The sequence below is a fragment of the Carcharhinus amblyrhynchos genome, chromosome 1 (genome assembly GCF_965287045.1).
Source record: "Carcharhinus amblyrhynchos chromosome 1, sCarAmb.v2.hapA, whole genome shotgun sequence".
Classification (NCBI taxonomy): domain Eukaryota; kingdom Metazoa; phylum Chordata; class Chondrichthyes; order Carcharhiniformes; family Carcharhinidae; genus Carcharhinus; species Carcharhinus amblyrhynchos.
This window is the reverse complement of record NC_137324.1, coordinates 89,477,148-89,494,006: the sequence shown is the minus strand read 5'-3', so window position 1 is coordinate 89,494,006 and position 16,859 is coordinate 89,477,148. Positions and strand designations below refer to the sequence as shown.

Below are 16,859 nucleotides of genomic sequence, written 5' to 3'. Positions count from 1 at the left end.
AAATATATTACTAATGATTTTATTTGAGCATTTTAGACTACAATAAAATATTTGCTAGAAATTCATATCCTCCATTACATTGTAAACTGTACTTTTAAAAAGCTCTTTTTATATTTTGCTTACAGGCAACTGCAAGTTCAACAATATTTTCCTCCAGGAACATTTATGGGGTTGCCGATATGAATACCTCGACCTCCTCCTTGGTCACGCTCGGAATTTCTCGGTCATATTTTCCAATACAAGCTCAATTTAGCGTTCAGGCATTTACTGTAAACATCAAATACAGCCAAGTTTCAAACTCGCCTTCGAGTTCAATCTCGATGAACTCAGGGACATCATAAACAATCAATGGAAGGCATACAACATTTCCCTCTGGTAAATGTGAGGATATTCCCATCTCCTCTCTACAATGCGCTCCCCATTTATTCGTTTCTACTTGGTAATGGGACAAGCTGAGGCATTACCTTACTAGGATTTTTGTTTCAACTGGCTGATCAAGAATGATAGGCTCTGGAATACAATTTGGTAACCCCTAAAACAATCACGAGGTTCACATTCACCCACGCCCATTATTTCTGATGCAGAAACCCGCAAACCTTATGCTGTCTCCTCATTCACACAATTATTTTTGGTACCTTTCCGTACTTTAATTCGAATCAAAAAACACAATGCAAATTAAGTCCAATCATGATCCCCAATGAAGGGCCAACCAGATGCAAGCTGACAAGCCAAGATGTTACATCCAATCTTGGGTTTGATCAAACAACATCTAAGATGATAGGATGAGGATTACATCCCATTCCAGGCTTGTTTGAACACTGCATCTTAGTCCAAAGGCCAAGGTGACTTTTAAAAAATAGCTACCCTGATCTTGGGGTATACAACCAGGGCCAAGCACACCCATTAAAGTGACTTCCTGCCAGGGTGAGCAGGGACAAAATTGAAAGAGTTTAACACAAGTTCACACAGCCTACAGAAGTCAACATGCAACTTTGAAAGGATGGGTGCATTTTGAATATAGTATTCTAGAATTCATTCTGGCAGTGAATTTGACCTGGAAACAAGAATGGTACAACACAACAGGGGTGTACTCCAAGGTTTTCTCACAGCAGGCCATAGGCAAAAAGAAGTCCTCTGTTCATCAGGAAGCTTTCTGAGCAGATATTCCAAACACAGGAGGGAGATATCCATTGCAGAGGACATGGACGCAGTGCCAAGTTTAGTGAATGCATCTTCAAATACCTTATTCTTATCAACTGTCTCACAGGGTTCAATGTACCCCACCTTCATCACTCACTTACCAATAACCTCTATCAAAAGTATGACAGGGCTTTTTGTCTTACACTCAAGACACTATGTAAAGTACCAATAAGGGGAAAATTTCAATTTATATTGTATGAGTGCCGATTGGTTGGCAATTAGACTGTTTGGTTGAGGTTTTGCCATGGAAAATGCAGCAGATGAAAGTTAACTACACAGCATTATTTGAGATTTAAACTAGGCAGCTTGACTCCAGATTGATCATTGCCATTGCAAAAGCTGTCAGTTATCTTGTTGAGTTGAAACAGGTATAATGTGTACGTGTTCTTTCTGTCCACAAAGAACAGTACCCAGTATGTTATGTAACCACACTGCAAGTTTAACAGATAAAATATTTGCTGAATAATCTTCAGTGTGCTAAGAATGACACCGACCACCAGTTTAAAATTACCAGTTGTTCTTGTACACTTGTGTTACTTAAAGCTACATATATATTAACAAACATGGTCCTGTTCTTTGCAGAAAGTCACCTACCAGCTCTGACTGACATCAGCTACTGAATAGGCTCTGGGCAGGTCTCAAATCATACAAGAATTTATAAGGCCCATTAACATCTTTGCACTATGTATGACTGCAATAACATTTCATTGACACTTACTGTTCTGCATAACCTCTTTACAATCCTCAAAGCTGTTGGACACTCCAATTTCCTCCACCCATGTCATACCTTAGCTCTAGAATCTTCAGTCAGGGAAAGAGTCTTTCAGCATCTGCACTATCAAGATCTCTCAGCATCTTGCTTTGAGCAGATCACCTTTTATGTTTCTAAACTCCAGAATATTTAGGCCCATTCCACTTAACCTCTTCTCACTTTTTAATCCCAGGAATCAAAAGAGCATTCAATCAGTCAGGGTATAAATGAATGGAATAAGCTGAACAGCCAATGTTTGTACATGTTCATGAATTTATTGACTCTATACAAACAATATTTTTACATTATGTGGCCATTGCTGACATGAACAGCATTTATTGCCCATCCCTAGTTGTCCTTCAGAAGGTGATAGTGGACTACCTTTTTGAACTGCTGTCCCCGAGGTGTAGGTACATTCACAGTGCTATTAGAGTTCCAGGATTTTGACCCAGCAACACTTAAGGAACAGCAATATATTTCCAAGTCAGGATGATGACTGACTCAGAGAAACCTCCAGGTGGTGGTATCCCCAGATATCCACTTCTTTTGTACTAGATGGTAGTGGTCATGGGTTTGTAAGTGCTGCTTAAGGAATCTTGGTGGGTTTCTGCATTGCATCTTGTAGATGGTAGTCTGTCAGTGTTCATCAATGGTAGAGGGATTGGAATCTAGCAGGCAACTTTGTCCTGGATGGTGTCAAGGCTCTAGTGTTGTTGGACTTCCACTCACCCAGGCAGAGAGTATTCCATGACACTCTGGACTTGTGCCTTGTGAATGGCAGATAGGCTTTAGGGGCAGGAAGGGATAAAAGTGAGTTAGTCACCCCAGGATTCCTAGCCCATGACTTGCTGTGTTAGCCACAGTATTTCACTAGTCTCAGTCCAGTTCAGCTTCTGGTCAATGATAATGCCCAGGATGTTGATAGTGGCGGTTTCAGTGATAATATTGCCATTGAATGTCAAGGGTGATGGCTTGAGCCTTATTGTCATTACCTGAGACTTGCATGGCACAGTTATTACTTGCCAGCCCAAGCCTGGATATTTTCCAGGTCTTGCTGCATTTGGACATGAACTGCTTCAGTATTGGAAGAGTTTCGAATGGTTCTGAACGTTGCGCAGTCATCTACGAACATCCACACTGACTTTTTGATGGAAGGAAGGTCATTAATGAAGCATAGGACGCTGCCCTGAAGAATTCCTGCAGTGATGTCCTGGAGCTGAGATGACTGACTATCATCATTACAACCTTTGCATTCCTTTGCACCAAATATGACTTGCAACAGTAGAGTTTTCACCAATTCCCACTGGTTTATGATAATTAATATTTTCCAGCAGAGCAACATTTGTGGATAGGAAGTGTTTTATGTTCACTTAAGTTATTTTATAACAATGATTTAAACTTTAATAGTTTGATGGATAAGTACAGCATTAAACTTTTAAAAATTATTTCATGGGATGTAGGCATCACTGGCAAAGGTAGCATTTGTTTCTCTTCCCAAATTATCTTGAAGACAGTGGAGAGCTACCTTCTTGAAGCACTGCAATCCATGTGATGTATATGCACCCATTATGCTGTTAGAAAGGGAGTTTCAGATTTATAGACAGCTATAATTCCTGCTGTGTTGAATTTCACATCTCAGCTAAATTAATATCATGTCTAGCACCCAAAATACTTATCAGGAAACTCACACCTAAAATGAACATCATAACTCTTGCTGGTATTGAGTCAATGGACACCATCACTGAGGTCTATTGAAATCTTGGAATTATACCCCAGTGGTCAAACTGGGAACTGAAGGAATTAAGGCTGATAACCAAACTAAGCTCACAGGTACAGCTTGCCAGACAACTGAGAATGGCCTACCCAAAATAATTATTTGTTGTACGAACATCTGGAAGGTACAAAAGGTGGTTGGTTCTGCACCACAATATTGCATACATAAGAGTATTCCTTTCTCAGCAACCTGGAAAAACAGTATACATCAGTTCTTTTTGGCAAATTCTGATACTGCATATTTTCCTCTAACTCCCTCCCTTGTAGGACAGGAACAGTAGTGATTTAGGTCAATTACATACTTCTGTTCATACATTTTTCATTACAGTAGCATAGTAGGATTCCACTAAAGCAAAGGTATTCAAAACTGTTTATATTTCAAGATTTTATTCAAAAAAAGTTACAAATCTGACATCATCTGTAAATAGAGATTAATATGCTAGTTGAAAAACTTTAAGGACGATATCATTTAGTTTACAGTAACTACAGGCCAATATACATATTAAACACTTTTCTACTTAAATCATAACAACATTCCATTACTTGAAGTTTTAAATGTAAATTTGCAGCATTCTATAAATAGTGGTAGTTGGACTGCTTCCAAAAGGTCTAATACAAACTGTCCTGTGAACTAACTTTCAAAATTTCAATTAAACATTTTCCCAATTTGTAGCATTATTCAAAAAAATGTCACAATGATCATAAAAGCAGCAAAGTCTGAAGATATGTACACAAAGAAGCAGGTTGATTAAAAAACATATATCCAGAGGCATAATATTTGTAAAGGAGAAACATAACAGATACAACTTATAAAACTATAAAATCCCAAAAGCATAACTACATTAAGAAAATTATGATTGACAACTTGACATGACATCAAAGACTTGAAGATTTTAAAATACAAACACTGCACAAAACATTTCTAGAGCACATATCATTCATATCTAGTGCATTTCAAAGTGCACTGCCCAAGGATAAAGCTGCCTCAATAATTATGTTTCACATTATTCAGAAAAGGCTGTTGCAACATTTTCTATAAGGCAACTTTAATTGCTCAGAACACTACATATATTTATTCAAGTACCAAAAGATTGCCCTCATGAGGGACAACTTCCAAGAATATTTGTTTTGAACTAGGATTCCTAGATGAAGAGTTGATACAGCATTCAAGAGTATTAGTAAGCCTGGGGTCAATTTAAAGGTTAAATTAGCAAAATTATGCACTTACTAAATGCAATATTATTTGAGGGACGAAAGTCAGCTGAATCCATAACTAAAAACCTCATACAACTTACGGTTTCATTTTCCCAGAAGCTTACTCAATGAACAATCAAAAACATTGTATGCATGAACTTTTTTTTTACATGGTATAAATGCACATGCAAGAACATCAATTATTCCAACATACAGCTTAATGAAAGCTGCCTTATTGCCAAGTATAAACATTGAAGTAGATATTATAGAAGCTTTATTGCACACAAATACAATGTAAACATTACAAAAACATTGTTCTGGTTAATGTACATTAAACATTTATGGTGATTGTTATAGTCTTACAAGGATATATTACCAGGGGCTGGTTGGTGCACATCAGTGTTTCTTCCAGGGTTAGGCAACTGGTGGAACATTCCATAACCTTTACAAGGCTGGGGTTAACGTTTCATTTATTTTTAAAAAGAGGATAGAGCTCTGAGACATCATTTCCCCTCAACAGCCTAATCAAGTGGCAATTTTTCATGTGAATACAGTGATTTCCAGTAGCTTATTCACCATGCAGTGTACTTTAGCTGGGCTTGGTGGTGGTTCCATCTCCTGTCTACAATCACACACCCTTTCCAGCAGAAACTGTGGATAGCAAATGAATTGTGGTAACCTTGGTTGCTTTCCCTCCAGCTCAGGGATAATGATGTAAGTTATAGCACCGAAAAAGTCCCCTGGCTGAGAAGTTAGCACAAATTAAATCTGTAACCTTCTGAATTTTATGATGCAATTGCACATCTGGCAGTGCCAATATGCATTAATATTTTTCTTTTTAAATGCACTATATTTTACAATAATTGTTCAAAAGCAGATCTATAATTTGCTTTTATAAAGAAGGTACAGCATTTACAAATACTGATTCCATTAGTACTTTGCAGTGGTTAGTTGTGTACAATCCTATCAGTTTGACACTAAATTAAGAGAATAATTAGTGTTCTCATCCATTTAGGTTGATTCCTAATTTGTGTTTGCATGTCAATTTAAAGACAATTATGAATTAACTTTATTCACATGGAAGCTAGTAAACCAATCACATTGGGCATTTCAAGCTTGTTATATATTGCCTTTAAACCACACCAATCTCGTATTGCATTCTTAGAATTAAAACTGATAACTTTTGTGGAAAATTACTGCTCCAATGTCCCAATCTTTGTTTTGGATATATATGCATAATTTGACCAGATTATGTGAAAAATATCCCTACATGGAACAGTTACTAAAAAATTAGATTCAAGCATCTGTAATCTGCATCTGTTGAGTAAGCTATTTTCCTCAAGGATAAGGCCAAAATACCACCAGAGAGCAATGCGTACACTCTGGTGTAAGAATTCACATTTTTTGTAAATCAATTGGACACAATAGAATACAATAGTTTATCTACACCTTTTTCAGTTTTCTCATCTCAAGGTGCCATCTCTTATTGAAAGAGCTTTTCAGCATTTTTACTCGAGACTTTTCTCAGTGTGGAAACTCATCCAGCAAGTCATCAGAAACATGGAAGGCAATAGAACCAAGTCCAACGTTCTCACCAAGACCATTTTCCAGCTGGACAGGAACGAGAATCTCACTTTTTATTCCACTTTATCACACAACGGTAAATTAAATAACTCAACTAAGGCAGTGCTTGAGATGTACAATTGGCTAGCATTAGGAGCAGGAATCAAATATAGGGCCCACTGGGAAATAGGAAACAGTTTTTAAAATTAAACTTAAGCGACAATTTAGTTCTAGGTTAATCAATTATATAATAAAATCTATTGGATTATTTTGGTACCTTTGTCCTCAAACCATTTGGAAATGATGAAGTGAAAGTGAAATTTAATTGTCAAGGCACACAAAGTTTTTCTTACATAAACCACAAATCCTCACTTTCAGGCCACCTTTTCCCCTCTCGATTTTAGAATTTCAGAAGAAGCTTTTTTTTTAAATGACAGTATATATAGCTGCTCTATTTTACTGTTGTAAAGAAAATAAAAATGATAGGTTTACTTATTTGCGCTCTACTTGTACACTCTTAAGGAATTATAGTAACATTAGGCTGATTCTTGGTCAGTTGGTTATATTTTGTGACAGAAATTAAGACATTACCTAGAATTCCCCATTCACATTACTACTGTTAGAGCACAGCAAAGAATACAGCTTTTCTTACCTCTAATATTTATCATATCCAATCCATGAATGCTTTATGCACACAACAGTGAAGGAGGGAGGGACAAAGAGGAATGTAATTTTATTCCCAATTTTCCAATCAGTTTCTATTTTCTGATTGGGTGCCCATTTCTAAAGAGTACAACCCATGGAATTCATCACGCACAAGCAGCAAGAGCATGTGAATTCAATAATTTGTGTAAAAACTTCCTAAGCATAAGGCATTGAATTAGTTTTAATTAGATAACAGCTTTTTTTTTAAAAAGTCATCAGGAATTAGAAGTGTTTGAGGAATTTCAAGGGGAAAGCACTATGAAACTGGTTATGGCAAGAGTTAAACAGCAGTGGATGCAGAAAATCTTTCAATGCTGATGTTGACTATTCAAATCAAATGTACAGATTTAAGATTCAAAGGAGAGAAAGAAACTAATTAATATGAATTGACCATTGCTAGTTTATCATGTGGACACCCACATACAACACATATTGTAAAATATAACAGAAGACCACGTGGGGAAAATTTTGCCCATTCATGCAAATGTTAATGCCAGACTTCGATTTTGATTCGGAAATATCTATCACTCCTCCCATCTGCTCTGGACTGAAGTGTTTTTTACTGCCAAGATATAAAGGTTCACTGTTATAAAAACAAGAGGGAAATTCAGATTCATTATTATTGACAATTAAGTCAGGCATTATTCAACACTCTAGTTTCATTCAGTTTAAAAATTATTCCATGTAATTTCATTTAAAGCAAAAGAAGGACAATAAATCAATTGGTTTAAAATCAATTGTCACATTCCTTCAATATTACCATCACTGGGCCAAATCCAAGGCCTCCATTTTTTTTGAAACAGGTGCATGGGAATAACAGAAAGGATATTAATTAGAGCCTGTATTGGATGATGAATTTAGCAAGGTTGAGGAAGGAGAGGCCTTGTTGGTCTTAAGACCACACTGCATTTGAATAAATATTTCCAGATTCCCACCCAACACCCATTTGGGTTAACTACATGGTCAGCTGACAGGATTGGGCAACTGGTAGTATGACACCGCTGCCATGGACCTTTAGGAATGATACCCAGCAGTCAATAGGAGGATAGGGTTCCTTCACATCATCATGGGAGGAGTCTGTGGGGTTTCCTTTCTTTACTAAGGTTTGGGGTGTGTCGGAATGGTGCAACACAGGATTCACCAAAATTCGTGGGAATTCTGGAACTAGAGACGCCCAATGATTTCTTGATGGTCCAAGACAATTCGAGACACTTGGAGAGAGCACTCCTACTCCTTCCAATAAACAAGGAGTTGAAAAACAGGCCAAAACATTCCTGGCCAAATAGCTGTTTCCTTTCCATATATCTGCTGCTAAGTAGCAGAGAGCACGGTTCTCTGAGAGGACCTTAAAATTACACTATGATACTGACAATATCATTGAGCCTCAACTTTTAAACCTTAAGTAGGGTGCCTGTCTGCCTGCTTTTAGTGAAAGCCTTTTCCAGGATCAAATTTGTACTGTAAATGTTACAACGGTCAGGAATCAATGGGCTTAGAAGCAATCTAATTTTAGGATTTTAACCCTTTCAAGGGGTAATATTGAGGCCCAAAAATTAGCTACTTTACATCAATTAATGAAAAAGACTCAAGTTACATGCAATATGTCTCCCAAAAGATTTTCTTCCCTTCCACATTAATGGTACAACATACAAACATACATATGAATTGAGAAGGCCATTTGATCCCTGCAGCATGCTCTGCCATTTGATAAGATCATAGCAGATTGAACTCCATTTTCCTGTCTACACTGTTACTTTTGATTCCCTTAAGAACATAAGAAATAGGAGCAGGAGTAGGCCAACTAGCCCTTTCAGCCTGCCCCGCCATTCAATAAGATCATGGCTGATCTGTCTTGGCTCAGCTCCACATTCCCGCCCTCTCCCCATAACCCTTAATCCCCTCGCTTATCAAAAACCCATCAACCCGTGTCTTAAAAATATTTAGCGAGGTAGCCTCCACCACTTCAACGGGCAGAGAATTCCAGAGATTCACCACCCTTTGAGTGAAGAAGTTCCTCCTCAACTCCGTTCTAAAACGCCCCCCTTTTATCTTGAGGCTGTGCCCCCTAGTCCTACTATCCTTTCTGAGCGGGAAGAGTCTCTCCACCTCTATCCTATCCATCCCATTCATCATCTTATACGTCTCAATGAGATCTCCCCTCATTCTTCTAAACTCTAACGAGTACAAGCCTAATTTATTCAGCCTCTCCTCATAGCTCAACCCCCTCAACTCCGGCATCAGCCTAGTAAACCTCCTCTGCACTTCCTCCAAGGCCAAAATATCCTTGCGTAAGTGTGGCGCCCAAAACTGCACACAGTACTCCAGTTGCGGCCTCACCAATGCCCTATACAGCTGCAGCAAGACCTCCCTACTTTTATATTCAATCCCCCTCGCTATGAAGGCCAGCATCCCATTCGCCGTCCTGACCACCTGCTGCACCTGCAAGCTGGGTTTTTGCGACTCATGCACAAGGACCCCGAGGTCCCTCTGCACCGTCGCCTGATGCAGTTTTTCTCCACGTAAGTGATAGTCCTTCCTACCATTATCCCTACCAAAGTGGACCACCTCACACTTGCCAACATTAAATTCCATTTGCCATTTCCTGGCCCATTCGCCCAGCCTATCTAGATCCTTCTGCAGACTCTCCCCACCCTCCGCACAATTTGCCTTTCCACCAATTTTGGTGTCATCAGCAAATTTCGACACCCTACGCTCGGTTCCCTCCTCCAGATCATCTATATAAATGGTAAATAGCTGAGGCCCCAGCACCGACCCCTGGGGCACTCCACTAGTCACCATCCGCCAATCCGAATAGCACCCATTCGGATTGGCGGATGGTGACTAGTGGAAGTCACAGAATCTATCTAACTCAACCTTAAATAGTCAATGACCGTACCTCAAGCTACTGCCTGGGTAAGAAAAATCCACAAACCAATGATTCAAGAAAAGAAACTCTTCTCAAATCAATCTTAAATTTAGTCTCTTCCATAAGGGAAAACATCCTTCCAGCATCCACCCAATCAAGAACCCTCAGGATCTTATATGTTTTATTATCACCTCTCATTCTTCCAATCCTCAATGGATACAGGCCCAACCTGTCTAACCTTTTGTCTTAAGATAACCCTTTCACCCCAGAATCAGTTGACTGAACCTTCTCTGAACAGTTTTAAATGCAACTACATCTTTTGAGACCAGAACTATATACAGTATTCTCGATGTGGTCTCACTAACACCCTATACAGCTGTTGCAAAACTTCACTACTTACGTATTCCTTTCGTAAGAACATAAGAAATAGGAGCAGGGAGTAGGCCATCTGGCCCTTCGAGCCTGCCCCGCCATTCAATAAGATCATGGCTGATCTGTCGTGGCTCAGTTCCACATTCCCACCCTCTCCCCATAACCCTTAATCCCCTCGCTTATCAAAAACCCATCAACCCGCTTCTTAAAAATATTTAGCGAGGTAGCCTCCACCACTTCAATGGGCAGAGAATTCCAGAGATTCACCACCCTTTGAGTGAAGAAGTTCTTCCTCAACTCTGTTCTAAACCGCCCCCCCCCCTTTATCTTGAGGCTGTGCCCCCTAGTCCTACTGTCCTTTCTGAGCGGGAAGAGTCTCTCCACCTCTATCCTATCCATCCCATTCATCATCTTATACGTCTCAATGAGATCTCCCCTCATTCTTCTAAACTCTAACGAGTACAAGCCTAGTTTATTCAGCCTCTCCTCATAGCTCAACCCCCTCAACTCCGGCATCAGCCTAGTAAACCTCCTCTGCACTCCCTCCAAGGCCAAAATATCCTTGCGTAAGTACGGCGCCCAAAACTGCACACAGTACTCCAGCTGCGGCCTCACCAATGCCCTATACAGCCGCAGCAAGACCTCCCTACTTTTATATTCAATCCCCCTCGCTATGAAGGCCAGCATCCCATTAGCCTTCCTGACCACCTGCTGCACCTGCAAGCTGGGTTTTTGCGACTCATGCACAAGGACCCCGAGGTCCCTCTGCACCGTCGCCTGCTGCAGTTTTTCTCCATGCAAGTAATAATCTTTCCTACCATTATTCCTACCAAAGTGGACCACCACGCACTTGCCAACATTAAATTCCATTTGCCAGATCCTGGCCCATTCGCCCAGCCTATCTAGATCCTTCTGCAGACTCTCCACACCCTCCGCACAATTTGCCTTTCCACCAATCTTGGTGTCATCAGCAAATTTCAACACCATACACTCGGTTCCCTCCTCCAGATCATCTATATAAATGGTAAATAGCTGAGGCCCCAGCACCGACCCGAAGCACTCCACTAGTCACCAACCGCCAATCCGAATAGCACCCATTGACCCCCACTCTCTGCCTCCTATTTGACAACCAGTCCTCTATCCACGCTAACACCCTACCCCCAACTCCATGTCCCCTTACCTTCTGCAATAACCTCTTGAGGCACCTTGTCAAACGCCTTCTGAAAATCAAGACAGACCACATCCACCGGCTCTCCTCTATCCACCGCCCTAGACACATCCTCATAGAACTCCAGTAAATTTGTCAGTAAATTTGTCTTTCCCTTGCAATAAACACCAAATTTCCATTTGTACATGTGTGTCTGCAAAATAACTGTCATTCATGTACCAGGACACCCAGATCCCTCTGTGTACCACCAGTTCTGCAATCTCTCCCATTTAAATGCGTACAATCTCACACTTTCCCACACTATAATCCATCTGCCAAATTTTTGCCCAGTCACTTAACCTTTCTGTATACCTTTGCAGACTCAGTATGTCCTCTTTACAACTTGCTCTCCTACCTGTCTTTGTGTCATCAGCAAATTCAGCTACCTTCAACCAAATCATTGATATAGATCGTAAACAGTTGAAGACCCAAGATTGATCTCTTTGTTAGTTACAGCTTGCCAACCTGAAAATGACTATAGCTGTACTAAATCAAATCACAGCAAACAAATCACATCCCTAAATATGAAAGCTTATGTAACACGAGCACAAGAACAACTTTATCAAATAAGAGCACGAGTGTCACATTTCTGGATTTTTGTCTATTCTACTTGGAAAGGAATGGTTTAAGATATAATATGGTTTTGATATCTAAGATTTAAATGCACCATCAACACATCTTTTATAATTCAAGGGCAATGTCTTGTGGATATTTAAACCATCAGAATGAAAAGTGTCTCTGAACTGTTTGAAAGACAGGGCCAGCCACCAAATTAATCATCTTTATTAGATTGAGACAAGTCATTCTGTTGGCAGATTCCAATGATTCTTGCCAGCATATGTTGTTCTAATGAAAGGTCATTGGACTTGAAAGATTTGGGTGGAATTTTCTGAGAGTGGCAAAATGTCATTTTTTGGTGAGAAAATCAGATTGATTTCCATTGGACCCGGCGGCACAATCTGCACAGCAATTTTCAGGCATTTTGAAACCTTTTCTCCTCTGACATGAAAGTCACTGTGCCTGGGGTGCACATCATCTGATTAGCCTGTCCCAGGATCTTATGAGCAATCCAACGAAGGGAGCATTGCATTTAAACGGCTACAGAACTTGCTCATTCAAGCTAGGAGTTTGGCAGCAAGGAAACCAGCTCCTAGATTTATGGAGGAGACCCTCAGCTATTTGCTGTGGAGGAGAAGTTGGCAATATGCCCTTGGTCTGACAGGAGGATCCCCAACAAGGCATCAAATCCCACCAGGGAAACAGTAGCAATACTGGTCAGTTCCAGTAGCTTGACTAAGAGGATGAAATGTAGAAAAAAAACAGAATCAGCTAGGTAAGTGCTCCCTTTCTCTTTGCTTCACCCTTCTATCATCTCCCGGAACGTCACCTTATCTTACATTCCGTCACGTCACAGGGCCCCAGCACCCGGCTTCTCACCAACATTCTCAATTTCCACCACTCATCACAATCCTGCTTAAGCGCAGTGCCAACAAATGTCAGGTGTCATCAAAATCTGACTAACCAAGCTTCTAGCTCATGTTATCTCTATTTGTATTCCTGCAGGAGAACTTGCCCACAACCAGAGCAAGTGAGAGAAAATGGACAGTGGGATGCTTGAGATGAAGATCCTGACTATGTACAAGCGTAGTACCATGGAGGTCACAGAGGGGAACAGAAGCAAGCCTGCACAGACAGCAAGGTTGGCCTGCAAGAGTGAGGAGCTACTGCACCTTCATCCAGATGACCAGTCTCAAGTGAGTTCTGTGTAATGTACTAAAACCATGTTCCTACCTCGCAGGATCAACTGGAGAGAGTGGAACATCAATGAGCTGTGTGCCACTGTCCACTTTCAAAAACACCTCAGAGGTGATCTCAAAGGACACAGACGAAATATCATAGCTATCATCTGCACTGTCCACCAGAGACATGCACCTCAGTTGGCAAACCGAACAGACAGGCTTCTGGGTCGCTACCTAGTGAGCACCACACTGCTTCTGATGCACGTCAGTTGGACGTAGGAACATCCCAGGGATCAGACAGAGATCTGTTAGATCCCAGGACTCAACTGTGCCCCAGACAAGTGCCACGTCTCTGGACACATTTGTTCTTCAGCTGCTGGAGACGCAAAAGCTTTCTGTCACGGAAGTTACTGGCAATGCGTGGAACCTAGGCCAATATTGCAAGGTTGGCACCTGCAATAGAAACGAGGGGTCAGATCTATAATAGGAAAGATCCAAAACAAAGCCTGCCAGGGTCTGCACGGTACATGGTGCAATCAGTCTAGGGCCGTGAGCAGCCAAAGGGAGAAGGATCTGCAACAGCACATCCCAGGGCCTTCCACCCAGTAGGTCCTGGGAGTAACCAGCCAGCCAATCTGAATGCCCCCTTCCTAAGGCCAGTGCAACTCAGGCGCAACAAGCAGAACAGGGTGATGCTACAACACCAGTGCCACCTGAAATTAAGCGAGGACACTCCAAGTCCCAACCCTCCAGAGGACACCCACCAAGGGCATTCAGGCAACAGGATGTGGAAGACAGCAAACCACCTGGCAGATGGAATTTAATCCTGACAAATGCGAGGTGATGCATTTTGGAAGGAATAATGTAGAGAGGAGCTATGTGATTAAAGGTAGACAAATTAGGAGTATAGAAACACAGAGGGATCTGGGAGTGCAGGTTCACAAATCCATGAAGGTTGTGACACAAGTGGAGAATGTTGTCAGGAAGGCTTACGGAATGCTAGCCTTTATAGGAAGAGGTATAGAGTTTAAAAGCTGCCGTCTAATGCTTCAGTTGTATAGAACGTTGGTTAGACCGCATTTGGAGTACTGCGTCCAGTTCTGGTCACCTTACTACCGGAAGGACGTGGAGGCTCTGGAAAGGGTGCAGAGGAGGTTTACCAGGATGTTGCCTGGCATGGAGGGGTTGGGTTACGAGGAAAGGTTGGAGAAGCTGGGACTGTTCTCTTTGGAAAGACGGAGATTGAGGGGTGACATGATAGAGGTATATAAGATACTGAAGGGAATAGACAGGGTCAATAGTGAGAGACTGCTCCCTAGATTGGTTACGAATACAAGAGGACATGATTTAAGGGTGAGGGGGGAGAGGTATAATTTGGATATGAGAGGAAGGTTCTTTACGCAGAGAGTAGTGGGGGTATGGAACGCGCTACCGAGTGGGGTGGTGGAGGCGGGAACGTTGGACTCGTTTAAGGTTCAGTTAGATAGGCACATGAGTGAAACGAGGATGGAGGGTTATGGTAGGGGTTATTGAATAAGGGTTAGAACCTCGGGAGACACCGGAAAGGCAGGCTTGTGATTAACGTTTTTGTCTTTTCACTCCGCAGGTGGAGGTCCACCTCATTGTCAAACGAGGGGCATGCACACGGTGGGTCGTGCGTGGGCTGCTCCTGGAGGTTCCGGGAGTGGCCTAGTACTTCGTGTCGGTGTGTGTGCTTGATCCTGGACCGGTAGACGGGCGCCGCAACAGCTCGGTGACTAGCACTGCTAGCTGTGCAGATACATGGATTTGGGCCTGTGTCTGTGGGAGTTTGTGCATTCTCCCTGTGGTTGCATGGGTTTCCTCCAGGCGCTCCGGTTTCCTCCCACACCCCAAAGATGTGCTCTTAGGCTGATTGGTTTTACCAAGTTGACACTATTCTCCCCTGAATCTGGCTAAGTCAGGGGTTCTATTTGTAGATACGCAGGGTAGAATAGGTGTAGGGTGATGCGGCGGCGCGGGCTTGTTGGGCCGAAGGGCCTGTTTCCCGTGCTGGGTTGTTCTTTGTTCTCTTTGTTCTTTGTACCTCCACCTCGGACATGCAGCCGAGGAACACACCTATATGTCGTGGGAAGGTTCACAAGGCTAATGAGTTTTAGGACCATGGGTTAAGTCAAACACAGATAGTTGTATGTCATTATCACTTGTAACATCTGCACGTCACTGAATGCCTTACAGTTATGAACTCTCTTGGCACTGGCAGAGCACTTCTCCCCAGAACAAACTTCTTTTCATTGTCTGCCTGACTGAAGACCAGTCTGGCCCACTCATTGCGAATGTTTCATTCGCAGTGATAGGACAGGTATAATACAGCCTAAATTCTACAGAATAAAATGGACAAATGAACCTCCTCACACACAAGCCAGGGAGTCAGCATGCTGACTCCAGACAGGGACAAGACATAATCAATAGCTAAGGACTGTCACAGACCATTCCCGACTGCAAGTCATCATCATCATCCTCCTGTAATGACTGGGCAGCAGGCACTACCAGATCCCTCGGCTCCAGCACTCTGATGAGTTAGGTATCTGCAACCTTCATCCCTTTGTCGCAGAGGGGTTACAATATTGTGGGGGGTGTTGCACTGTCAGACAACATGCTGGTGCTAGTCCATGAAGTGGGAGGCAATGAGGGGATTCCCTAGCCTTCTTGCCTATGTGCACCCTCATTCCCACCTGGCCTCCTGCCTCTGGAGGTCCTCGTCAGCTGAGGACACGTGTTGCTCGAGGTCATCCTCTTGAAGGTCATCATCCTGCTGCACAGCAAGGTTAAGAGGGCACAACAAACCAACATGTTGCAGGAGGCCCTCTGGGGGCTGCACTGTAACATCCCCACCAGCCTATTGAGGCAGTGAAAACACATCTTGGAGGCTGATGCATTGCTTTATTACAGATCTGATCACACTGTAAGCCTCATCATATCAGGCCTCTCCTGCAATCTATGGTCTCCACAGTGGCATCAGCCAAGACCTCAGGGGATATCCCTTATTCTCTACAAGCCTTCCCTGCAGCCTGGCGTCACCTTCAAAAATGCCAGGGATCTGCCACTGTCCAAAGATGTAACTGTCATGCACGGTTTCTTGTAAACGTGCATACACATGCATGATCAGCATCTCCCGCTGCCTTGGAAAAGCAGTCAGTGTAATTAAGGACCCCACACACTCTGCACATTCTCTCTTCCACCTTCTTCCATCAGGAAGATTAAAAATCTGAGGACACATACCAACTGACTCAAGAACAGCTTCTTCTCTGCTGCTGTCAGACGTTTGAGTGGACCTACTCGCATTAAGTTGATCTTTCTCTACACCCTAGCTGTGACTAACAGTACACACTGCAGTCTCTCCTTTCCTTCTCTATGAACAGTATGCTTTGTGCAGTGTGCAAGAAACAATTTTTTTTTTACTATATATCAATACATGACAATAAAATCAAATCAAAAATGGTGGTCACA

The 16,859-nt window shown here is 42.0% G+C and overlaps 1 protein-coding gene across 7 annotated transcripts in view; it reads right to left on the bottom strand.

Annotated features, from left to right (window-relative positions):
- Positions 1 to 4,094: 4,094 nt before the first annotated feature.
- The window catches only part of rell1 (RELT like 1), an 87,537-nt gene continuing 74,772 nt past the window's right edge, over positions 4,095 to 16,859 (bottom strand). For 2 of the 7 annotated variants that reach the window (XM_080188988.1, XM_080189007.1), the window contains exon 8: positions 4,095 to 7,769. In XM_080188988.1, coding sequence (XP_080045114.1) covers positions 7,583 to 7,769 — 187 coding nt within the window. In that variant the 3' untranslated portion in view covers positions 4,095 to 7,582. The remainder of the gene's footprint in view (positions 7,770 to 16,859) is intronic. The other 5 variants (XM_080189019.1, XM_080189036.1, XM_080188998.1 and 2 more) reach the window with 4 other exon arrangements.